At 47.4% G+C, this 26,677-nt stretch overlaps 1 protein-coding gene across 2 annotated transcripts in view; it reads left to right on the forward strand.

The window, feature by feature from the left end:
* The first annotated feature begins 1,854 nt into the window (after positions 1-1,854).
* The window catches only part of FRMPD1 (FERM and PDZ domain containing 1), a 45,648-nt gene continuing 20,825 nt past the window's right edge, over positions 1,855-26,677 (forward strand). The window contains exons 1-6 of one of the 2 annotated variants that reach the window (XM_081893727.1): positions 1,855-2,009; positions 10,836-10,925; positions 15,479-15,636; positions 17,013-17,118; positions 19,367-19,412; positions 22,051-22,158. In XM_081893727.1, coding sequence (XP_081749853.1) covers positions 10,840-10,925; positions 15,479-15,636; positions 17,013-17,118; positions 19,367-19,412; positions 22,051-22,158 — 504 coding nt within the window. In that variant the 5' untranslated portion in view covers positions 1,855-2,009; positions 10,836-10,839. Of the gene's footprint in view, positions 2,010-10,835; positions 10,926-15,478; positions 15,637-17,012; positions 17,119-19,366; positions 19,413-22,050; positions 22,159-26,677 lie in introns of those variants that run through there. The other variant, XM_081893728.1, reaches the window with a different exon arrangement.

Below are 26,677 nucleotides of genomic sequence, written 5' to 3' on the forward strand. Positions count from 1 at the left end.
GAGATGATCTTTGGCCTATGTTTGGATTCACTGGTGCTCTTGGAAAGGAGGGGTGAGAAGCATTGCAACCGCCTCCTTAAAAAAAAAAAAAAAAAAGATGGTTCTTCCAACTGGAGATGCCAGAGAATTCTGACAAAAACAGGAGCAGAAATTGCCAGCGCTCACTTATTCACCCCATGTCTGGAACAGAGAACAATCCAGCAAATATAATTCAGCGTTTGTTGCTGTTGCATTTGGTCAACAAATGATACATCATTTATAGTCCCCCCCTCATTTGCCTTGAGTTTCCTTTGCACTGAAATGAATAGGATGCAGTAACACAATGACAATGTAAACTACGTAATTTACCTAATTAATTACATCAATTATGTAATTTTGCCAGAACAGGCAGTGGGACAGATAACATAGTCTGTGGCAGAAGATGAACTGCAGAGGAACAGAAACAGGGCTGCCTGTGATGAAGTGGAGTGCAGAATGATCCATCTTTAGTCGCAACCTAGCAAAGGAACTCTCTTGCCAACCTAGCAGTTCGAAAGCACGTCAAAGTACAAGTAGATAAATAGGTACCGCTCCGGCGGGAAGGTAAACGGCGTTTCCGTGTGCTGCTCTGGTTCGCCAGAAGCGGCTTAGTCATGCTGGCCACATGACCCGGAAGCTGTACGCCGGCTCCCTCGGCCAATAAAGCGAGATGAGCGCCAAAACCCCAGAGTCGGTCACGACTGGACCTAATGGTCAGGGGTTCCTTTACCTTAGCAAAGGAACTGCACAAGCATAACCTGTGCAGCCCTTGTTTGCTCTCTCATTGCAATGCTCACTGAGACCTAAATGTTCTTTTCATCTGGAGCCATAGAAACTGAAGGCGACTGCATGTCCCAGTAGAACAGGAGTGGATAAGCTCTGATCCTCCATCATACCTGACCAATGGCCATGCTGATGGAAGCTGAGCAGAATAGCATCTGCAGGTTCCTCATCCCTGCACTAGAACATCAGTGGAGGCTGTTATGTACTGAAGTTCTCATCCTGGGCCAGCAGGGGGATACTGTAGATAGTTATGCAAATAAGGGATCGAAAGTGACGTTCAGTGATTGGATAGTTTTAGAAAATTGTTACAGTTACATTGTACTGCAGCTCTATATAAGCAGGCTGACTGAACCCTTCAGTTCAGTTCTGTCCTGGCCTGTGAATAAACAAGAGCTGTTTGAAGAATCGCTGTGTCGTGTGATATGTTCACCCACAACTTAGCACAGACTGTTGTTACTTTTTTTTAGTTGTGGCACAGGCAATAATTGCGAGTATATTCAGCTTATGCTTGATTCCAGGGCATCCAACGTTCTTGAGTTGCAGTAGGGGTAAGAAAATTAAGGAGGCACATGTGTCTTACCCCCAAGTTAAAGGACCCCCAGACAGTTAGGTCCGGTCAAAGGCGACTATGGAGTTGTGGTGCTCGTCTCGCTTTCAGGCTGAGGGAGCTGGCCTTTGTCCACAGACAGCTTTCCGGGTCATGTAGCCTGCATGACTAAACCGCTTTTGGCGCAATGGGATGCCGTGATGGAAACTAGAGCACGCGGAAACACCCTTTACCTTTCCGCCACAACAGTACCTATTTATCTACTTGCACTGGTGTGCTTTTGAACTGCTAGGTTGGCAGGAGCTGGGACTGAGCAACGGGAGCTCACCCCATCCTGGGGATTTGAACCGCTGACCTTCTGATCGGCAAGCCCAAGAGGCTCAGTGGTTTAGACCACAGCGCCACCCGCATCCCTCCACCATACTAGAATACTAATATTTGTATAGCACAAAAAGGGGAGAATATCCTAGACCCACGTGCTACTGAAAGTCTTGTCTGAATTATCTCATACTTCTCATCTTCTTGCACAGGCAGAAAGGCAGATGAACCAATGTCCCAAACACTAAGCAACAGGTAGCATCCAGAGGCACGAGCCAATCTCACAAAATGCGAAGCACGTGAACAACTCCGCTGGGTTAAAGCCAGCATTAAGTACACACACGTAAGTCTCGCGGCGCGGTTGGATTCAGTTTATTCATTTGGGTTCTGAGTCAGATCGTTCATCCTGGGGGAGGGCCGGAAAGCCCAAAGCAAACAGAAGTCATGCTACCTTTTAACCACAGCAAGTTTGGAACGATCATGACAGCTTGATCAATAGCTGCTGAAGTGCTGAGCTCTCTTCCTTTGCAGGCGTGTGCACTTAATTCAGCAGCTTGTTTCGTCCAGGACTGCACTTTTTTTTGCATAACTTTGGCCTAAACCTTAGGCCCTAAAGAAAGCTCTAGAAAGGGAGGAGCCATTTTGGCCCAGCTGCGGATTTCAGAAAAGTTAACGGTTTGCTATGAATGTGCCTTTCTGGACTATTTATTTCCTCGCAGCTAGCACAGAGGAAGCAAACCATGGTCCCTGGCTTAGCATTGTGTCTGAACTCAGGATTGTGGTTTGTTTCACTCCAACAAACCATGGTTGGCAAGCCAGGAACAAACTCAAGCAACAGACTGTGGTTTGTTGAGAGTGAAACAAACCAAAAAGCCCTGATTCGAATACAGCTGTGCTTTGTTTCCTCTGTGTATTAGCAGGGGAAAGCGACAGCCTAGAAAGGCACTGTCAGGGGTTCAGGAGCAGAGGCACAGGGGAAGGAGGAAGCAGAGAGCGAAGGGGAACAATCCGAAGGCAGTGTAGGTGAGGATGACAGTGGGACAAGAGATTCCATGAGTCTGTCCAGTGATTCGGAAGATTCCCAGAAGGGGGCACCTATAGCCAGAGCAAGGGGAGTCCCGGGGGGGGGGACGCACCAGAAGCAAGGGACCAGCGGTGACTCCCAAAGCAGCAGCTGGAGATCGGGACCAGCTTCCCCACCGGAGCGTAGCGGGGGGGAAGGGTCCCACGTGTCAGGGCCGGCTTCCCCTCCAGGGGAAAGAGAAGATGAGTCAGGGCTGACCACGCCCCTATCGCTGAGTGAGGGAACAGAGGGGAAGTCAGAGCCAGCTAGCCCCCCCCCGAAGGGGGAAGCAGTGAAAGGAGCAGTGTAACGGTCAGGAGGAAGGTTGCCGGCTGGGCGCGCGCGCCAAGTTCAAATGCACAGGCGCGCGGGACAGCCGGGAGTGCAGACTGGGAGCCAGGTCCTAAAGCACGCCGGAGGCAGGGGGAAGAATCCGGGGACTCAGCATCAGAAGAGTCCAGAAAGGGCAACACCCCAGCGGGCAGAAGGACCCAGAAGAGAAAGGAGCAAAGGAGGAGGTGGAGCAAGGCTAGGGTCTTGAACTGGTGTCTGGGGGTGGGGGAGATTCAGACGGAGCTTCAGCGGTCTAGGGTTGAGACGTAGAGCTGCGCGCCGCAGCTTTGGAATGGAAACTGAACCTTAATAAAGACTTTTGTATATAACAAGAACTGGCGTTGGTCCTCTGTGAGCTGGGACCTTGGGCAGCTCTGACAGGCACAAACATGGTGCACCATTAACCATGGCTGGTCACAACGTACAAATGAGGCCTGTATGAGGGTTGCATGGGTCAGTGGGCTACACTATATGGTTACACACCATCCCAATCTCTCAGTGGTGCAAGATTCCGGGAGTCTAGGTGTTTATCCAGGGTTTGTATTTCCTTTGGAAATGAGGCAGTGGAAACTGTGGTGTCTTTATGATATATGGTATATTTACACGTATATATACAACCTGAGCCAATGATAGAGGGGGCCACAGCATTACACTCTTAATAGGTTATTGCTTCTCCCACAGCCATAGTCTTGGATGCCAGCAGAAATCAGAAAGGCCCTCTGTCCCCCTGCTCAGCTTTCTGCATTTAACCAACACTTTTTCTGTCTATCCTATATCTCAGCCAATTCTGCTTTTTCCCTGCGAACTACCCCCCAGGGAAAGGGGAGGCTCACTGCTACCCAGCACAGAGTATCTCTTTGTTAATCACCTATTACCTCTGGTTTTATTCTCCCTAATGGCTCTTCTCCAGACTGATTTCCAGAGCACAGAAAATCTGGTTTGGTCTGTATTTTGACACTGCTAAATTCAGCATCTAGCAGCCCATTTCAGTACTCCAAGCAATGATTAAATCCCAACACTCACTAGACCTAGGAATTTAGCGGAGAATCTGGCACCCGGGAGTTTAGGGGAGTCAAGGCACCCACAAACTCATACCATAATATCACGCAACTTTCTACGCGTGATTTGCTTACTATATTTAACAACAATGCGGTTTCTACATGGAAATATTAGAAGATGGGATGAACTTTTCTGTGCTTTCCAAACACACACAAAAACTTAAGTAACTGAAGCTCACCTCTGCGTTAGAAAAATGAGGCACATTTTCATGCTCTGTAAATTACATTAACAGTGGAATGCAAAAGAATGTAAGATCACGAATGCTGTATCAAATTAAAGGCCCATCTAGCTCTGCAAAGGGAATAGGGCTCTCTTAACAAGTGTTAGGGACGCGGGTGGCGCTGTGGGTAAAACCTCAGCGCCTAGGACTTGCCGATCGCATGGTCGGCCGTTCGAAGCCCCGCGGCGGGGTGAGATCCCGTCTTTCGGTCCCAGCTCCTGCCCACCTAGCAGTTTGAAAGCACCCCTAAGTGCAAGTAAATAAATAGGTACCGCTTTATATCAGGAAGGTAAACTGTGTTTCCGTGTGTTGCGCTGGTGCCGGCTCGCCAGAGCAGCTTCGTCACACTGGCCACGTGACCTGGAAGTGTCTCCGGACAGCGCTGGCCCCCGGCTTCTTAAGTGAGATGGGCGCACAACCCTAGAGTCGGACACGACTGGCCCGTACGGGCAGAGGTACCTTTACCTTTAACAAGTGTTACCGGTAGCTCTCTTAAACCACAGTTCCCAGGATTCTTTGAGAGAAGTAATGACTGTTTAAAGTGGTACAGTACTGCTTTAACTGTATGGGTCAGATGGAGCCTCAATGTAGCATGGGAATGAATGAACAGGACCAGAGAACATTTTGCCTTCAGAGTGTTTTACTAGATAGACTTACGGCTCCCAGAAGTTCAATATTCTTGCTTGTTTGTTTATCTGACTCAGGCAAGTTTACCACCTATGAGAAACTTGATTTGCTGAGAAAATTAGAAATGAGGATATTAATTTAATGCCCTGTGTCATTCGGTATAAACTGCTGTGGAAATGCCTTATCAGCTTCCTCTTCCAGATAGCGTTTCCCTTGGTTTTTGTAACCATAGCAATCTCAGTGCTTGTATTCATTTGACTTGCAACTTTGTGCAGCACGACTCTTATCATGTTCTAAATGGAGCCTTGTTTTCTAATGAACTGGGGGGGCAGGCAAATAAATTTGACTCACTCAATGAGAAAATAACATTCTAAAAAGAAAATGTTCATCAACTGTAGCTCAGAAGGCTCCACCGTAAAGCCACAAATATGGGTAAATGGAATTGTCCAAAAGGCAATTTAATGTCTGGACAAAATATAAAGACTTATTGGAAAATAAAACTCCAAGGTGGCTTTCACCTTTGGAAGCTAAGGCCCGAAAAAGACCCAATATGGAAGCCTACTGGCCAAAATATTGGGAACTGTTAGAAAAAGACGGAGATAATTGGAAACTGCAGAGTATGGAGAAAATGAAGGATAAAGTGCGAGACTGGTTACACTACGCTCAGATTAAAGAAATTTTTAAAAGTGATAAAAAGCTAGGGTTCCAGGTGGAGAAATCGAAGTTGGAAACAGAATTGTTAGAACCAAAGACTAAGGTACTTTCAAGAATGTATAACTTGCTGTTGAAATGGAATACACAAGACGAAATGGTTAAGTCAGCTATGATAAAATGGGCACAGGATATTGGGCATAACATTATGTTTGAAGACTGGGAAAGGTTGTGGACCACTGGGTTGAACTTTACTGCATGTAATGCTTTGAAAGAAAATGTAATGAAAATGATATACAGATGGTACAGGACTCCAGTTAAACTTGCCAAGATATACCATTTGTCTGATAATAAATGTTGGAAATGTAAAGAAAATGAAGGAACATTCTTTCACCTCTGGTGGACCTGCCCTAAAGTGAAGGTCTTCTGGGAAATGATATATAATGAGTTGAAAAAGGTATTTAAGTATACCTTCACCAAGAAACCAGAGGCCTTTCTTCTGGGCATTGTCGACCAGAAGGTGTTAAAGAAGGATAGAACATTTTTCATGTATGCAACAACAGCAGCAAGGATACTACTCGCTAAGAACTGGAAAACTCAAGATCTACCCACACTGGAAGAATGGCAGACGCAACTGATGGACTATATGCATCTGGCGGAGATGACTGGCAGAATCCGAGACCTGGGAGAAGAAAGGATCGAAGAAGATTGGAAGAAATTCAAGATTTATCTACCGAAACATTGTGATTTAGTGGAATGTTAAGAAGGATGCTTGGTTATAAATAATTGGCCATCACTAAATTGGATCAGAATTTGATGATAAGAGAGATTAAGAGAAACAAAATTTGTAGGAGAATTATTTTATTGTATTTAAATAAGTGGTTATAAAATTGAAAATAAGATGATAATTTGCTTGACAAAAACTTATTAATGATGTAAGTGGGAGCGGGGGATGTGAGGAAGTCTAAAGATGTTATGAAATTTTGCAAAAACAAAGTAACATTGTTTATTATTTTTGTATTTCTTTTATTAAAAACTCCAATAAATATTTATAAAAAACAAAAAACAAAAGGCGCTTGGTGGAACAAAGATCTTGACTGCCTCTGAAATACCTATGCTAGGAGAGGATATATTTAAAACCATAATCACCCAAACAGCCTTGTAAAAGGTAAAAAAAATAACATTTACTCACTTATAGTTTCTGTTGCAGAATATCAGATACAGCAGCTTTGTTCAGGCAGGCTTAAAATGGTAACTCAGTTTCAAAGACATGCTTAAATCTGGTTGAAGATGGTGTCTGAGCAGTTAAGCTCAGATATGCAGATTGTTCTGACATTTCTGGCTTGGCGTTGAGATGAAGAGCTAAGAGTGAAGAAAGACAACAAAGGATGTGCCCACGCAGGCAGGGCCAGATTTAGGTTTGATGAGGCCCTAAGTTACTGAAGGTAATGGAGCCTTTTATATGTCCAGCTGTCCTTTGTCAACAACAAATTGTCACTGTTTTTTGTGTTGAATATATGCTGTATGGTAATTTATGGACCTAATAGGTATCTAAAGCCATTTGCACATGTTGCCGTGCAACCAGCCCATGCAGAATGTTGGCACCCTATATGTAGAAATGAGCAAACCAGTGATACTTTAGGGAGCAGGCTAGCAGGCGGGACCCATTACTTACATAACAGGAGCCTACACAACACAAAACACTGTTGCTGTATGTAGGTTTTATTTTATTTTTATCTTATATTTTGGAAATGTACATCCAGGTGTTTTTTCCCTTTAATTTTTTGGGGGGCCCCCAAGAGAGTGGGGCCCTAATCTATAGCTTATTTAGCTTATAAGTAAATCCAGCACTTCACACAAGGAGAATATTTATACGGCTACACCCTTCCCCTGTCAGGGCACAATGGGAGTTCTCTCTAGCAAACTTACAGGAAAGCTCCGAGCTTCAGCTCCTATCACGTGCCTATCTAGAAAACATGCATTGTTGGTTTGACGTCACATTAAATATCCCACATGTATTGCTTCGAGGCGTTATGTAAATAGAGCTATTGCATAGACCAGGAGAGGCTAGCAAAACAGGTGCTGCTGAACTACAGTTCCCATCATCCCTGACCATTGGCCATGCTGGCTGGGGCTGATGAGAGTTGGAGTCCCACAACATCCAATGGACACCATGTTGCCTACTCTGGCTTGGGCAGAGTGTGCTGGGCCTGGGGGTAACCCGTGAAACGCGGTCCAGAATCCAAAGGTTCCTCTGGGAGTCAGTCCGACAGGGCCAAGGCAGGACAGGAGGCAGGAAACCAGGCAAGGACAGGTACAGGATCTCAGGCAGGATCTAGCATACAGCAATGTTGCTCCCGCAACCTGGAGCGGGGTCCGACAGCTTTTTATCTCTGTTGGGGTAACGGCCGGTCCTGATCCGCCGGCCACTCACCTCCCTGTTTCGCCCGAAGGCGAGCACTCCTCCTGCAAGTACTCAGGTCTCTCCTTCTCTCAGACCTTAGTCTCTGCAGCTCGCGAGATGTCAGTGGGTTACTAGACTTAGGGGTCACCTCAGTCTCCCCTGACCCAAATGGTAGTGGAGCAGCTATAAGTGATGGCCCAGTTGAAGGCAACGAGGTAATCCCCGCATCTGGAGCCAGGGCAGGCTCCGGCCCCTGACTCAGCCCAGCTGGTGTTTGTTGCAGGGGAACCTGTGCAGACTGGGACTCTTCAGGATCAGGCCCCAGACTTGGTTCAGATGATGCCTGAGGCAAAGGATCTGGTGCAGACTGAGTCTCCTCTGGTTCCGAACCCTAGTCCCAGGCCATCACACAGAGCCAATCAAGGGCAAGAGGTAATGCTTGCTTAATGATAACTAGCCAAGTGTGAGTCTTGCAAGCTGCCCATTCAATTCAGTATGGGTTTTGCAAGTAGTTTCCTGGCAGACTCTTTGAGTCCGATCTGTCTGTCTTCCCATCTGCAGCCTTAATGACCCACCTGAGACAGCCACCCCATAGCGGAGCCGTCAGTTCTCTCCTTGGGTCAGCCAATTTCTCTAATTAGCTAGAGTTTTCAAAGCAGCAATGGGCTTTGTTTCCATTACGGTCTCTTCATGCACCCAGGACACAGTGTATGTTTCCATACTGAACACTCATCAAAGACACTCATCAAAGAACTTGTTCTATCTCGTAAGATATCCCAGCAAAGAACATTTTCAACCTTCCTGGAAGAAACTGGATGTATGCATACTTACGGAGAACAAGTACTTTGTGCGTGATCGCCACTGTTGCCTTTGTAAAACTTTCCCCTCTGGGTTTTGGTCTTCCGAAGTACCATCCTGCAATGCATCTAAGACATTCATAATAAAGACCTGAGGCAATTAACATCCAGCAGTTATTCTCCCCAGTAGTGATGTATGGAAGTGAGAGCTGGACCATAAAGAAGGCTGATCGCCGAAGAATTGATGCTTTTAAATTCTGGTGCTGGAGGAGACTCTTGAGAGTCCCATGGACTGCAAGAAGATCAAACCTATCCATTCTGAAGGAAATCAGCCCTGAGTACTCACTGGAAGGACAGATCCTGAAGCTGAGGCTCCAATACTTTGGCCACCTCATGAGAAAAGAAGACTCCCTGGAAAAGACCCTGATGCTGGAGAAGATGGAGGGCACAAGGAGAAGGGGACGACAGAGGACGAGATGGTTGGATAGTGTCTTCGAAGCTACAAACATGAGTCTGACCAAACTGCGGGAGGCAGTGGAAGACAGTAGTGCCTGGCGTGCTCCGGTCCATGGGGTCACGAAGAGTCGGACACGACTAAACGACTAAACAACAACAACAGTTACTCTCCGGATTATACTCCTCTCCCCTTGGCTCTCATGCCTTGTTCTAGCCAGCTTTTGGGACCACCAGGATCTAAGCTAGAACCTCCGAGGGCTGAACTTGAGCAGATGTTAACCAGCAAGGAGGTTGCAGGTTCCCTCTGGGTGTTATTGTACTTCAACTCCCACCAGACCAAGTCAATATGACCAATGGTCAGGGAAGATGGGAGTTTAGGTCCAACAATCTGAAGTATACCTGAAGGAGTGTCTCCACCCCCATCATTCAGCCTAGACACTGAGGTCCAGCTCTGAGAGCCTTCTGGTGGTTCCCTCACTGTGAGAAGTGAGGTTACAGGGAACCAGGCAGAGGGCATTCTTGGTAGTGGCACCTGCCCTGTGGAACGCCCTCCCGTCAGATGTCAAGGAAATAAACAACTATCTGACTTTTAGAAGACATCCGAAGGCAGCCCTGTTTAGGGAAGTTTTTAATGTTTGATGTTTTATTGTGTTCTTAATATTCTCTTGGGAGCTGCCCACAGTGGCTGGGGAAGCCCAGCCAGATGGATACGGTATAAATAATAAACTGTTGTTGTTGTTATGATCCACGGGTTCCCTATCCTTGCTGTAGAACTGTACCCTGAACCCTCCTTCAAGCAAATCTGTAGGGACTGTGGCCTCAGATTACCTCTTCCCATGGAACTCTGGGAAGTGTAGTTCTGTGATGAGAAGAGGGGTCTCCTAACAACTCTCAGCACGCTTAGCGAACTACAGTTCCCAGGATTCTTTGCAGGAGGCCATGGCTGTTTAAAGTGATGTGATACTACTTTAGATGTATAGTGCAGATGGGGCCTAAGCGTTTTGGCTGAAATAATTATTTAAATCCAGTCTCCCCCAGCTCAAACTCAACACACTGACTCCCTAGTTAGAGATCATTCTTAGGAAAAGATTTATTTCTCCCTCCCATGCTTCCAAATTACTTTATGCATGCCTACCTTTAAAAAAGAGTTTGGAACTCATTATCTACACACCGATAACTTCTGCTTTTAGGTTTACAGAGATAGGTCTTAGTAATAACGCTTAACAAAACCTTGCACATGAAGAATATTTCTGTAACAGAAAGGAATGTGGGGTCTCTTTGTCTGAAGACTCCAAAAGTGAACCTTCTTGGAGAAAATCCAGTCAAGTCTTGTCAGCTGAGAAAGACATCCTAAGTCCTTTTAAAATGTGTTTTTTTGGGGGGCGGGGGGCTATTGAGTTGTTGCTTTTATTTTTATTAGGTATTTTGTGGTTTTATAGCTTGATTTTATTCTGTGAACTGCCCTGAGACCCCCGGGTATAGGGCGGTATATTAATAATAATAATAATAATAATAATAATAATAATAATAATAATAGAGATGGTATGTTTCTTGCACAGGTAAATGGAAGATCTGGAGACACGCAAGGCACGTCGGATTGAGCAGATGGTAGCCAAATGGCTGTGGCGGTCACGGGATCATGCAGCCAGGTAGGTATTTTAAGGAAATGTCATTAAAAGGGGGAAGGTAAACGGCGTTTCCGTGCGCTGCTCTGGTTCGCCAGAAGCGGCTTAGTCATGCTGGCCACATGACCCGGAAGCTGTACGCCGGCTCCCTTGGCCAGTAAAGCGAGATGAGCGCCGCAACCCCAGAGTCGGTCACGACTGGACCTAATGGTCAGGGGTCCCTTTACCTTTTAGGTCAAAACCAGCTGTTTGAATTGGGCCCAGAAACTAATTGGTAGCCAGTGCAGTTGGACCAGGATCAGTGTAATATGCTCAGATCTTCTTGCTCCGGTGAGCAACCTGGTCGCTGAATTCTGCACCAGCTGAAGTTCCCAAACCACCTTCAGAGACAGCCCTATCTATAACGTATTCTAATAGATTGTTGGAAACAAGCGTCTCCCCACCAGAGGGTTATGTACCCGGGCTCTGCACATATGTGTGAAGCCTCGTAAAGTTGGGAGGGCGCTGTTGAGAGAGGCTGTGAAACAGCTCTCTCTCTCAGCGGATCCTGATCATCCCACCCACCTTCTCCGGGTGGTGATGAACCTCAGCATGTATGGTCCCTGCTATCTGCCTCCGGTTACGGAAAGCTGAGCTGGGGAGTTGATGGGTTGGTTCCTGGGGGCTCCCAGTACCATAGCTGTCAACCGTCCCTTATTTGGTGGGAAACTCCCTTATCCCAGCGCCGTTTCCTGCTGTTGTCCCGGATTGATGATGTTCCTTAAGTTTCCAAGGTTCATGCTCACCCAGCTCAGGAGGGAAGCAGCGAGAGAGAGCGTGCACACGGGCTGCCGCGTCCCCGTCTCTCCCTTTTCCCCTCAGGGGCGCGTCGTGAGGAGACGGGTGGCGGCGGGCAGGCAGCCCCTCTCTTGCGAGACTTCCGCCACGCTGCCAGGGGAAGCCAGAGGCGGCAGTGGCGGCTGAGGAGGCGGCCTGAGGGAGGAGGAAGAGGAGGGATGGGGAGGGACGCAGAAAGGCGGCACTTCAGTGGCTGCCACGGCGCCACAACCGCCTCATGCCGGGCTGGCGGGCGGCGTGGGCGAGAGTCCCTCTCCCTCTCTCTCTCTTTCTCTAACCAGGAAGGGCCGATAGAACTCCTCGCGCCAGGACGACGGCAGCCCTAACGTGCTGCTTAGCATCCCCTCCAGCCAGTGCAGCATCTTAATGTAGCGATTTCCCCCTCTGCATCCCTTTCATAACTCTATTTTTATAGATCATTTGTCCACCCATAGTTCAATTTTTTACTACAAGTTTTCTGTCAAGCCTACCAATGTATATAACTCTTGACAATAGCTTTTCAACTAAATGATAAACTTTCCCCATTCTTTATGAAAGAGGTCCTCTTCCTGGTGTCTAATTCTGCCTGGAAGCTTTGCCATCTCGACGTCGTTCATCCGTTTTGTCTGCCCCTCTTCTTGGGTGGGAGTTGTAGACCCTTAGGATCATCTAGTCCAACTCCCTGCAAAACACAGTCAGTTGCAGCCAAAGCAGCCTGGCTCCATCAGTGCCGGATTTCTGTATAAACGAAGCCAAAATCCCTTATTTTGGCTGCTGATCCCTTATTTTCGAGGCTGCTGGTCCCTTATTTTCAAATCTGTAAGTTGACAGCTACGCGGTACCCAGTGCTGCTGTGGCCTCTCTCCCCTTTCGTCTTGGAAGTTGCTGTAAATGGTTCCTTTCTATCTAGTTTCTCCCCCACCCCCTAGAAATAACATTGCTGCCTGCTTGTGGGGCGGCGAGGGCGATCGAAGGGCGACTCTTGGATCCTGCCCAAGGAACAAAATTGACATGAGTGAGCGAAGCTAAAACACTCGAGGCAAGTGCAAAGCAGGCCTGGTGAGGGATGCAGCCCAGGGAGAAGGGGTGTGGCTTCAAAGGGGGTGTGGCCTGGAGAGAGTCCTCGGGGCCAGGTAGAGGCGTCTGAAGAGCTGCATTTTCTTCCCAGGCCTAAGGGTCTCCACCCCTCCAATAGGGGGCTGCTTTGAACTTCTGGCAGCTGCTAATTTTGTGTGGGACGAATCCAGCTGATGCTTCCCTTCCTTCCCATCCCGTTATGTAGTTCATCGTTCCATAATGTCCCTGCATTCTCTCCTTCCACTTTTATTGCAGTTTTGGGTTTTCCTTTTGATCTTCCTGTCCCTGTCTCCCTCTGCCTCCTGCCTTCATTCCCAAGCCCTTTCTCTTTTCCATTGGCTGATGGAACTTCTCAAGCTGCCCTGCAAGTCCAGGGTGAGCATTGCTATCCCTCCCCGCCAAGGCCGGCCCACCCATGAGACGAGGTGAGACAACCACGTTGGGTGGCAAGATCCACAAGGGCAGCAGATCCTGATGTCGATCATAATAATAATAATAATAATAATAATAATAATAATAATTTATTATTTATACCCCACCCAACTGGCTGAGTTTCCCCAGCCACTCTGGGCAGCTACCAATTGAGTGTTAAAAACAATACACCATTAAATATTAAAAACTTCCCTAAACAGGACTGCCTTCATAGGTCTTTCAAAGATAGGATAGCTGCTTATTTCCTTCACATCTGGTGGGAGGGCGTTCCACAGAGTGGGCGCCACCACTGAGAAGGCCCTCTGTCTGGTTCCCTGTAACCTCACTTTTCTCATGAGGGAGACCATTTAGTGACTCTTCCCCCCACCATGTTGTTTCTGATGCAAATCTTCATTCACCTCTTCTTCCTTGACAGGGAGGGTCACCATTTTGTGGTTTGCCTCAGGTGGCAAAATGTATTGAGCTGGCCTTGTTTCCTACCTCTTCTCTCTCTCTCTCTCTCTCTCTCTCTCTCTCACACACACACACACACACACACACACACACACACACACTTCCGGTCCAAATCCTGGTTGCCCCTGCCAGTCTTCTCTTTATTCTCCTCTTCTCACATATCCTTCTGTTCCTGGTCTGCCCGCCTGCCTTTCTCTCACACACACACCAAGCTGTGTGGTCTCAGAAAATGCCCGGCTCTGCTTCCTGCAATTGCTCCACTCGACACTGCTGCTCTCTGATTTCTCCCTCACCTCCTTTGCACTCTCTGGGGCATATGCTGAAAGCTGGAGCCTTTATCTATCCTGGCTGCCATGCCAGCGCTTGCTATTCTTTCTGCCCGTCTGCCACTTAAACTATGCTACGTCCTGGCAAGCTCTGGAAGTTGTCTCCCTGCGATACCCGGAGTGCTGCCAACATTCCTGTGCCTACTTCCATTATCTCCGCTTCTTTTCATGCCAGCCTCTCCTCCCTCCCTCCCTCCCTGGCTGCCCAGGGCACTTGCTGTAAGCAGAAGTCCTAGAATGGCTGAAACAACTCACCTGCCAACTCTCCCCCTTCCTTCCTTGGCGCTGCCCGGTTCAATAAGAGCCTCTCTCCTTGGGCTCCCAGGCTGCCTGCCTGGAGAACAAAGGCTGTGACCTCATCCTGACATTTTCTGATGCAGACAGTGGCTGTTGTGACATCATCCTGGTGTTGCCCACCTGAAGCAGGAACAGGTGGTCCCCTCCCACAGTGCTGTCCTTCTGGCAGAAAAAAAGAGAAAATGTTATGCCCCAATACCTGCACATTGTTGTCATTACTTATTATTTACTCCCTGTACAACTAATCCAGAATGTGGCAGCCAGACTGGTGACTGGGAGTGGCCACTGAGACCATATAACACTGGCCCTGAAAGACCTACATTGGCTCCCAGGACATTTCCAAGCACAATTCAAAGTGTTGGAGCTGACCTTTAAAGCCCTAAATGGCCTCAGCCCAGTATACCTGAAGGAGCATCTCCACCCCCATCATCCAGCCTGGACACTGAGGTCCAGCTCCGAGGGCCTTCTGGGGGTTCCCTTGCTGCAAGAAGGGAGGCTACAGGGAACCAGGCAGAGGGCCTTCTCGGTGGTGGTGTGGAACACCCTGCGGAACACCCTGCCTTCAGATGTCAAGGAAATAAACAACTATCTGACTTTTAGAAGACATCTGAAGGCAAACCGCTTTAGGGAAGTTTTTAATGTTTGATGTTTTATTGTGTTTTTAATATTCTGTTGGGAACTGCCCAGAGTGGCTGAGGAAGCCCAGCCAGATGGGCAGGGTATAAATAACAAAATTACTGTTGTTGTATTTGATTTCTTGCCCATCAAGATGTATCAATTCCTGTGGCGCTGTGGGTTAAACCACAGAGCCTAGGACTTGGCGATCAGAAGGTCGGCGGTTCGAATCCCCGCGACGGGGTGAGCTCCCGTTCCTCGGTCCCTGCTCCTGCCAACCTAGCAGTTCGAAAGCACGTCAAAGTGCAAGTAGATAAATAGGGACCGCTCCGGCGGGAAGGTAAACGGCGTCTCCATGCACTGCTCTGGTTCGCCAGAAGCGGCTTAGTCATGCTGGCCACATGACCCGGAAGCTGTATGCCGGCTCCCTTGGCCAATAAAGCGAGATGAGCGCCGCAATCCCAGAGTCGGTCACGACTGGACCTAACGGTCAGGGGTCCCTTTACCTTTACCTATGGGCAACCTTCTTAAGCATTTTTTTTTATAAAAAAATTTTTGCAGGGGGAGAGCGTCAGTGGGTGACAGAGCATCGGACAGCATATATCAGCCTCCAACCCGCGTGAAGCTCAAAGTGGAGGTCCAAAAAGATGTGCTGCTTGGACATTATGGCTTTGAAGTGTCCCAACATCTTCCCCTGCTTATCACCTCAGTTGCTGCAGGTAAGGATGACATCTCTCTAAGGTAACACCAAATAACATGCAATGATGACAGAGGGGTGGGGTGGGTGGCAGGAATGAATCACACAGAGTAGGCAAAGTTGACTCTATATTCGACCAAACAAGGTCTGCTCAGGAGCGCCAGGTCTAATGAGCACAGCAACTCTTCTCTTTTTTTAAAAAAAATTAAACCTTTCAGATACATACATTTCACTGATGTTGCATTCATTTTGACATTTTAAAACTTGACCTCCTTTCCCCCCTCTTTCTGCAGTTCCTTAAATTTATGTTCAATTTCTTCTGCATATCCAAATTAACTTTACTTACTCGTTTATTTATCATTCGTATATTCTTCTTTCTTCTTTGGCGATCACTCGTAGCCGAGTAAGATCGTCTTCCATAAACACGGTTTTAACAATGAGTCCGTAAGTCACTGTGGAGGCCAATTCTGGACCCACACGTCCTTCCACAGTGGGGACATTGGTTCCTGGGTGGGAGTTGATCACAATGTGGATTTGCCAAGCGTGCCTTCCTCTTAGCACGTTTCTCCCTTGCATTCTGAGTCTTCAAAGCCCATGACACCTTTGGTAAAGGCTGTGTGTGTGTGTGTGTGTGTGTGTATACATATACACACACACACACACACACACATATATATATATATATATAGACACACACACACACACACACACACACATATATATATATACACACACTCTCTCTCTTATATAGCTGCAGGTTATTACAATAATCTTGCCAATGTTTTTATCTGTTTACAGTTTATCTGTAAATATTCAATAAACCATTTCCATTCGTTTCTAAAATAAAGTTTGTTATCTTTATTTCTTATTCTTCTGGCCATTTTTGTATATTCCATCAGTTTTTGTATCATTCTTCCTTTGCTGGGACTACTTCTTTCCATTTTTGGGAACAGCAACTCTTCGTCATAGGTCTTGCCCCTATGTCACAGTTGTGGAGACTGAAGGCCCCCAGCTTCACGCAACTGCCTGAATCTCCTCCTTCCTGGGTCCTTCCCAAGCAATCTGAGACTACACCGATGTGCCTGTCTCTGCTCCTCTCTCTTCATACCTCTTCTGGTTCTGGGAGACCGAGGAGAGGGGAGCTTGTTGCAGCAAGAGGGGGACATACCCAGCATGACTCATCTCCTGCTTCTGAGGAGGAGCACTGCCATTCCTCCCTGGACTGACTAGGGTGGGATGGAGTCGCTCAATGGTGCAGTTACGGCTCTTTGGGTAACTTTGGTTTGCATTTTCATGTCGTAAGATGTCTGAAGTGAGGCTCCAGCTTTCTGCAATTCGAGTTGATTTTGTAAACCCGGAGAGATAATTTGTCCCTAACAAGGCCCTGACGTTTTGCAGGCAGCACCGCTGACGGGAAGCTTTTGCCGGGGGATCACATCATTGCAATAAACAACAAAGCAGCTGAAGAGGATGTTACCGGGGAACAAGCAGCCGCTCTTTTAAGGTGCTATACATGAGCATGCCCAAAGTATTAGATAATGCAGCTGAGCTCCAGGAAAAGCTTAGGTTCTCTCTTTTTATATATATAAATTCATTTATTTGACTTTTCAGATTAAAGTTTTACAATCGCATATACAACATAAAAACAAGATTCCAAAGAATCTCCTGGACTTCCCTCCTCCCTTTGTTAATCATTTCCTCCTGCATCTTTTATAATAATCCAAATCTTTTACATCTCATGTCCAAAATTCACCATTAAACTGCAAGCGTTATTCCAATCCTACTAACGATTTTAACTGTTTGCAATGGTTTTTAAGGTAAATTATAAATTCCCCCCATTCCCGATTAAAATTTTGGTCTTCCTGATTTCTGATTCTTCCGGTCAGTTTTGCCATTTCGGCATAATCCATCAACTTAATCTGCCATTCTTCTCTGGTAGGGACAGGGACAGCTTAGGTTCTCACCAGAGATTTGTGCTAGCAAAGACAGGGTTTGGGTATCCCAAGGAGGATCCAGATTTTTCTGTGGCATCTCCTAACCATGTTCAATCAAGGGTTACTTATTTCTGAAGTCCCATGGTGTCACGGTCCGGTTCACAGGCGATCAAAGTCCCAGCAGGGGACGTCAGGACCGGGGGCAAGATGGTGGGGTGGGAACAGGAACAGGGGTCCAGAAACCAGGAGTCAGGAAACCAGGAGAGCTGGGAGTCATGAAGTCAAGGGCCCAAGGATCAAGAAGCAAGGACTCAAGGAACCAAACGCAGCAAGGCAGGGAACGTATTTTGTAATTATTATTATAATTTTTTTTTATTTATTTATTTATTTATTTATTTATTTATTTATTTATTTATACATACCCCACCCATCTGGCTGGGCTTCCCCAGCCACTCTGGGCGGCTTCCAAAAAAATATTAAAATACTGTAATACATCAAACATTAAAAGCTTCCCTAAACAGGGCTGCCTTCAGATGTCTTCTAAAAGTATGGTAGTTGTTTTTCTCTTTGACATCTCGTGGGAGGGCATTCCACAGGGTGGGTGCCACTACCGAGAAGGCCCTCTGCCTGGTTCCCTGTAACTTGGCTTCTCGCAGTGAGGGAACTGCCAGAAGGCCCTTGGCGCTGGACCTCAGTGTCCGGGTAGAACGATGGGGGTGGAGACGCTCCTTCAGCTGTGGCAAAGAGCTGAAGGGAAATGCTGACCTTATATCCCTTCCCAGCTCTTGCCACCAGGTGCTGCGAGTTACCAATTGGCCTCACCTGTGAGCCCGCGCCTTGCCTCTTCAGAACAAACTTAGGGAGGCCCCAGTCCTGGTCACAGGGCCTGGCTTCTGCACACATACCTGACACATAGCACTTTACAGAATACAGTGGTACCTTGGGTTAAGTATTTAATTTGTTCCGGAGGTTCATTCTTAACCTGAAACTGTTCTTAACCTGAAGCACCACTTTAGCTATTGGGGCCTCCTGCTGCTGCCACAGCTCAATTTCTGTTCTCATCCTGAAGCAAAGTTCTTAACCCGAGGTAATATTTCTGGGTTAGCAGAGTTTGTAACCTGAAGGACCACTTTACAAGTCATATGGTGTTTGAGATGGCAGTGAAGCATCCGGACAGGAATATTGGGGAGACGGTTGGAGATGCAGGACTTGAATGAGGAAGACAGTTTAAAAGTAGAGCGATTGAGGTAACTTGGGTGTTATCTGTGTGGCGCTGATGGTCTAAACCACTGAGCCTCTTGGGCTTGCCGTTCGGAAGGTCAGCAGTTCGAATCCCCACAACAGGGTGAGCTCCCATTGCTCGGTCCAAGCTCCTGCCAACCTAGCAGTTTGAAAGCACACCAGTGCAAGTAGATAAATAGGTACCACTGTGGCGGGAAAGTAAACGGCGTTTCTGTGCGCTCTGGTTTCCGTCACGGTGTCCTATTGCGCCCAGAAGCGGTTTAGTTGTGCTGGCCACATGACCCAGAAAGTTGTCTGTAGACAAATGCCTGCTCCCTCGGCCTGAAAGCGAGATGAGCACCACAACCCCATAGTCGCCTTTGATTGCACTTAACCGTCCAGGGGTTCTTTACCTTTTTAACTTTTTTACCCTCTGTGTATAAGTGGTACTGAAAGCAACTGGGCCTGAATGAAGTCAATAACTCATAGTACGTCCTTAGATAAAAGGCGGTTTTGCTACTATCGAGGGTATGTATTATCTCCCTTGTGGAAACAGCTGTTGTATATTTTCATTTCTTTCTTTTTTTTGCCTTACAGGGAATCAGAAGACACTCTCCAGTTTACAGTTCTCCGATGCACCTCGGTAAATTGCCTTCATGTACCCCTGGGGTTTGAAATGCTCCTTGGGGGGGTCAGGGTTTGGCCTCCTGATGGGTGCGCACAAACGAGATGTTCCCAGAGGTAATCTTAAGAGTTACAAAGGATGAGTAGGGGGAGATGTCCCTGAGAACAGGGAACATGCGCTTTTTGGAACTCTGGAGAGGCCACGCACATCAGTGGCAGACATTTTGCCCTCACCGTACTGTTGCTGCCATCCTGGCATTAGTGCAACATTATGGACAGAGGGTTGACCACCCATTGCATGCCAATGTCTGTGTGACCGTATCCTGTTGACAGCCTGTCGAGATAAAGATAAGCTGCTTCCAGGGGGCAGCTAGGGGGTAAAGAAAAGTAGGCACGAGGTGGTGATTAACCCTTGCCCTCCTGCTGTTTCCCCGTTCCAAATCACTCTCCAAATATGTTTTCCTGCATTTAGAACCCTCCCGTGAGAACAGCCATACGGGTGGGGTCCACTTTGGTGCCCAGTGAAGACTTTCTAATTCACTCTGACGTTTTCATTGTGTTTTAAATCTGAGCTATTTTGGGGGCTTTTCAAATTTTATTTATACTTTTCAAGTTTGTACATTTCACTAGTTGTATACGTTTCGCTAATTTCACAAACATTTTAACATTTCAAAACTGGACTTCCTTCCCCCTCTTTCTGCCGTTCCTTAAATTTATTTTTAATCTCCTCTGCATATCCAAATTCACTCAATTTGCTCATTTATTCACCTGCTTTGGATACAGACTCTTGTAGAAACTGCAGGTTATTGCAATAATCCATTCAACCTGAGCTGTTTTACTCTGTCTCCATTGTAACTTGGATATTGCCCCAGCTTTTTGGTGGGCTTTAATGATGACATTTCACATTTTGAGCGTGGTTTTGCTTTGTTTTGCCACTTATTTATTTATTTCTGGGTGACGATGCACATTGAGTCAATAAATTTGGAGCAATTCAAACAGCGAAAGTGTTGTCTCCCACTCCGCACATTTCTCCATTTCTGATCCGCCCCCTTCCTGCAAGCAACAACAACAACAACAACAGATCATTAGGCTACCATTTCTCTGCATTGGGTTGCCGTAGGCAAACGAAAAGGAAGCCCTTCTCCTTAAAGTGCTCTTTGTGAAGTTCCCAGAGGCGTCAGGAGAGCTGTTTCAGGAAAGAACGCTGGTCAAAATGGACGCTTGATCGGATCCAGCAGGACTATTTTTAATGGCTTGATAGCAGTGGCGCAGCTAGCTGCTCTGGCACCCAGAGCAGCACACATGCTGTGCTCCCAGGGGCGGGGCGAGCCCCCCACGGGGAGGACGGGGTGAGAGTCCCAGGGGGTCGCAGAGGCATGCGTCCCAAAGGTTGAGCCGCCCATGGCGGGCTGCTTCCTGGGGGTGAGTGAAGGGAGCCGCACCCCTTTGCCAGCAGCCTTCCTCCCTTCCCTCTTCCTTTTGACAGCTCGGGGGAGGCTCCCCCTGTTGGCATGCAACCAAGGAAATGGGGGCAATTGGTAGGCCCCCAGCTGGCTCCAGCCCACCGGCCGGTGTGACAGGCGAACTCCAGTCCTTGGTGCAGCATGAATCTGCGACCCGAGCGTCAAAAGCTAGGACACGCTACTCAGCAGAGTAAACACTGTCCAAACAGAAGTGGCAGGGGAGGTTGTGTGAGTATATTTACAGACAGTTTATTCAGCATACATCAGGGCAAAAGGAAGCATGTCTGATCTCCTTCGTGTCCCAAGCAAAACGGCTAAAGCAAAAGCTCTACACAAACGGAAGTTCCCAGCATACTGTGCTGGAGTGTAAACAGACATGTGACACACAACAATCATGCCTGTTGGAACAGAAGGTGGAACGGAATATCCCAACACTCCCTCACACACACCCCAGGAAGTAGCCCGGGAGCAGGGGGCAACGGCGTGCTGCCCGCCCGCGACTCCCAAGCCTCAAAATGAAGGGGAGAAGGCTGTCGGCAAAGCCATCCCTTCCCCCAATGGATTGGGGTAGGCTTGGGAGCCATGGGCGGGCGGCACACTGAATGTCACCCCCCTCAGTGATGACACCTGGGGTGGACCCAGTGGCGTAGCGTGGGTTATCAGCACCCGGGGCAAGGCAAGTAATTTGCGCCCCCTAACCCATAGATTTGCGCCCCCTAACCCATGGATTTCCCTAACCCCCAGATGTTGCGCCCGGTGCGGCCGGGCCCCCCTGCACCCCCCACGCTACGCCACTGGGTGGACCACCCTCACCAGTGGGGGGAGAGCCATTGTGGTGTAGTGTTTAAGAGCGGTAGTCCTGTAATCTGGTGAACCGGGTTCGATTCCCCACTCCTCCACATGCAGCTGCTGGGTGACCTTGGGCCAGTCACACTTCTCTGAAGTCTCTCAGCCTCACTCACCTCACAGAGTGTTTGTTGTGGGGGAGGAAGGGAAAGGAGAATGTTAGCCGCTTTGAGACTCCTTCGGGTGGTGATAAAGCGGGATATCAAATCCAAACTCTCCTTCTTCTTCTGCTCCTTAGGTGAGATTGCGAAAATCGTGATGATGTCGAATTGACAGGGTTTGTTGTCATGTTACCATGTCGCTGTCAGGGTGTTGTACTTTGCAAACCCAATGCCATTGTCTTTGCAGGGTGGCCCTAAATCCTCCTTTCTTACAGCCGAGAAAAGAGCCAGGCTCAAGACAAATCCCGTCAAAGTCCGCTTTGCAGAAGAAGTAGTCGTGAATGGACATACTCAGGTATGTTGCAACACGGCCATTATGCCAGAAGAAACAGCCTTGGAGCAATGGTCAGATTGTCAAAATACATATGCATGGGAGTTGTCGGTCATTAACATCATGAAGGCACCTTGTTGGCTGTCCCTGCACTGGGCTAGTGGAATTGAAAGTTGTGCTTAGGGCTGATAACCAGTTTAAGGATAGCTCAGTTGGTTAGAGCACGGTGCTCACAACACCAAGGTTGAGGGTTCAATCCCTGTATGGGACAGCTGAATATTCCTGCATTGCAGGGGGTTAGACTAGATTATTTTCAGGGTCCCTTCTAACTCTATGATTCTATGAAAACTTAGCTGACTAGTTATTGGCCTTGTGAATGGTTTATTAGTTCCTTAAATTTATATACCGTATTTTTTGCTCTGTAAGACGCACCAGACCTCAGGACGCACCTAGTTTTTGGAGGAGGAAAACAAGAAAAATAATATTCTGAATCTCGAAAGCCAGAACAGCAAGAGGGATCGCTGCGCAGTGAAAGCAGCAATCCCTCTTGCTGTTCTGGCTTCTGGGATAGCTGTGCAGCCTGCATTCGCTCCATAAGACACACACACACATTTCCCCTCACTTTTTAGAAGTGAAAAAGTGAGTCTTATAGAGCAAAAAATACGGTATATCTGTGTATTGCCAAAACCTCCTTGTTTGTTCCTCTCTTTGGCTGTGTACCCGTTACGGTTTACTCCGAATCCTGTGCGTTTCCACGGCTCGGGTTTTTTTAATCCACAGAACTATCCTGTGGTTTCTTGCAAAATGCGACAATTTGACGCATTCCAGCCTCCACAAGCCAGCTTCGATCCAACTTGGGTTAGATCTAAACACAGGAAAAACAGAATAGAAGCATAACGACCCCACCACACCCCACTTACCATTCCCCCCTCCCCGTCTTTCCCCCTCTTTTCATCCTAGTTGTTTAAACCAATTCATGAACCAATAACTTATACATTGACCGCTAATAATGAACCATATGTTGTAGATATTACTCCACATTTATTATGCTATTTTTGTGATATACAAATGACATGAGAAAACTTGGTATACTTATTTGCATAACATTATTCTTGTTTATAAAGCCCAATAAAATAAAATAAAAAGAAACACTGGGAAAACCTGCTATAAATAAGTCAGAAATTAGATTATAACAAAAAAAAAATCTATGGGAAATTGTGTTTTAAAATTTCCTGCTCTCTGGCGGCCTCTGGTGTTGCATGTTTATATCGCATTCAAATCTCTGTTTCTTTACTAACTAGTTGAGTTCTTGAAAACTGTAGGATCTGACTTGAAAACCTTTGAGGTGTGCACACCAATAAACCAAAGAAACAAACCTGTGCAGATGCACAGTTTTTCAAGTGGAAATCCTGGAGGCAGCTTTATTGAGTACAAGTACAGTAAACGAAATCTACTGCTCATTCTTAGAAGGGTTGGGCTGCTTTAATAGTTTATTTTCCTACTATGGTAAAAGAGTACAGAAGTCAGGCAATTAACCTTTTACTGTTCTTTTAAAAAAGATTTCCTCGGGTAGAAAATGGAAACTAAAATTGTTTTACATTATTTAGTCCATTTGTGTGTGTGTGTGTGTGTGTGTGTGTGTGTGTGCGCACGCTGATTGCAAGCTGCCTTGTGTTCAACTGCAGAAAAGCAGATTATACTTTTTCTGGAATAAAGAGAAAACTTTCTTCCATAGGTATTCAGAGCCCACATCTGAAATATCCCCATACAGAGGCTTGTTTTTCATCACAAAACCTCTTGGTGCATGAATGTACACAGAGCAAGCACTGCATCAGGTTATTGTAACAAGGAATGGGAGGTCTGGGAATGCAGCCCACAGCCCCATACAGCCCAAGGAGTATAAGCTAGAGCAGGGGTAAAGGTAAAGGGATCCCTGACCATTAGGTCCAGTCGTGACCGACTCTGGGGTTGCAGCGCTCATCTCGCTTTACTGGCCGAGGGAGCCGGCGTACAGCTTCCGGGTCATGTGGCCAGCATGACTAAGCCGCTTCTGGCGAACCAGAGCAGTGCACAGAAACACCGTTTACCTTCCCACCAGAGCGGTACCTATTTATCTACTAGCACTTTGACGTGCTTTCGAACTGGTAGGTTGGCAGGAGCAGGGACCGAGCAAAAGGAGCTCACCCCGTCGCGGGGATTCGAACCGCCGACCTTTTGGTCGGCAAGTCCTAGGCTCTGTGGTTTAACCCACAGTGTAGTCAACCTTTTTATACCTACCGCCCACTAATGCATCTTTCTTGATGTTAAAATTTTCAGTGCTCGGTGAAAGGAGGATTCATTTTGTGCCGTAGAGCCCCCTACCGCCCACCTAGAATCCTGAAACGCCCACTAGTGGGAGGTAGGGACCAGGTTGACAACCCTTGAGCTAGAGTAAAGGTATAAAAGGTAAAGGATCCCTGGATGGTAAGTCCAGTCATAGGTGACTATGGAGTTGCGGCGCTCATCTCGCTTCAGGCTGAGGGAGCCGGCGTTTGTCCACAGAAAGCTTTCCAGGTCATGTGGCCAGCATGACTAAACCGCTTCTGGCACAACGGGACACCGTGACGGAAATGCCGTTTACCTTCCCGCCTCTGTGGTACCTATTTATCTACTTGCACTGCTATGCTTTCACACTGCTAGGTTGGCAAGAGCTGGGACAGAGCAACGAGAGCTCACCCCGTTGTGGGGATTCAAACCTCCAACCTTCCAATAGGCAAGCCCAGGAGGGTCAGTGGTTTAGACCACAGTGCCACCCGCGTTCCCTATAAGCTATAGTAGTGCAGGTTGGCTGTGATGGCCTGGGAATCCGACTCAGAGGCTGAACCGGAGGAATCCCAGCCTGCACAGGAGTCCCCGCCTCCAGGGCTGGCTGAACTGGAGCAGGGCCTGGGATCTGAAGAGCCTGCACCTGTGCCGGAGCCTCAGGAGCAGGCACCAGGTGATTCCACTCTAGCTCCAGAGGTGATTAAGGACACAGTGCCTACAGGTGCGCCTCTCCCGGCCTTGCCAGAGGAAGGAGAGTCTCCCCCTGGGTCCAGTAACTCCCCAGCCTCTCCTGAACTGCAGAGGCTCAGGGCAGAGAGGCGGAGGGAACTGGGTTCTCCCAGGAGGAGTGCTAGGGGGGTCTCCTAGGGGCCGGGACCGCCCCTGGCCTCAGAGAAGATAACGGCCAGTCAGCCCGGTCCCAGGTTGCGGGAGCAACGTCGTTGAGTACCTGCTCCTGCCCGGACCCAGACCTGACCCTCCAGTGTTCCTGTCCCCGCCCGGCTTCCGGCTTCGGACCTCACCCCGCTCCTTGTGAACTGTTTCCAGGCTAGTGACCCAGGACCGGACTTTGACTACGCCAACGGTAACCTTCCCCCTGGGACCAGCACATTGGCCCTTTAAGGGAAAAGGGTCACCGCCCCACCATCAGTCAACTCCATTTGGCTCTGCTTAATGTTGACCCTGGTGCTACCTACTGTTGGCCTCCCAGAATGCACGCCCCAAAGGTTAAGGGTGTGGGGAGAATGACACATAGTTGTACCCTATGGCGATCCCTCTGAACACAGCCATTGTGGCTGTGCAGGAAAAGAGCACTTCCAAATAATTTTAGCAGGTTTTCAAAAACGGCATAGTAACTTGCTTTTTTTAAAAAAAAAATGCATATCAGAATGATCAGTTTAAATGAGAACATTGTTCTGAAACAAAAGTTTTGCTTGGAAAAAGCCCAGAACTGCTTTCACGCAGCTGAAATATGAACCTTCGGTCTGAGGGCATGAATTGTTGATGAGACCAAATGCTTTTAAAACCTTAATTTTCCAGGGTAAGTCTTGTTTATTGCTTTAAGACAAAGCTATATGGGAGCACGAGGTCATCTAAGGATTTTTTGCAAGGTAAAAATGATGAGCTCCGGATCGGCGTATACTTTGTCATGTCCATTGAAAGTGCATTGCACAACCTGGGCTTTTGATTCAACCCAAGACTTTGGTTTCTGCTTATAAATGATTTGCCAGTTGCTGTTCTGCTAAAAAGGCTCAAAGGAGACTTAAAACCAAAATCGCAGAATAATAAAACCCAAGAGTAAAATGCTATTCGGTTGGGAATTTTAATATTGAAGTTTATTAATATTAAAGAATGGCTGCTAAGAAATAATCCACCACGGATAGCCATAAAATGCCTTCTGGAAGCCGAATGGTCATTGACTGACTGTACAAACTGCTTAAGTAAGTAAACTAGTGCAAGAATGGACAACAGTTGCACATCTGTTCTGCATGTACCCGGTACACTAGCGGCCAAAATTGTGGAAACATTTTGGGGAAAGTATGTTTCTGAGGTTTGATGGCTCATCACACCACTTTCTTTTTGGAGTAATATCATAAGATTATTTATCACTGGAAAGATTTTTTAATAATATTTTTTATTGATTTTTTCAAAATAATACACACAATTTGCACATTTAAGTTTTAGAATAAAGATTCTACCGAATCTTAGGACTCCCTCCTCCCCTCTGTGGGTCTTTTAA

The sequence above is a fragment of the Podarcis melisellensis genome (genome assembly GCF_964234715.1).
Source record: "Podarcis melisellensis genome assembly, chromosome: 17".
NCBI lineage: Eukaryota > Metazoa > Chordata > Lepidosauria > Squamata > Lacertidae > Podarcis > Podarcis melisellensis.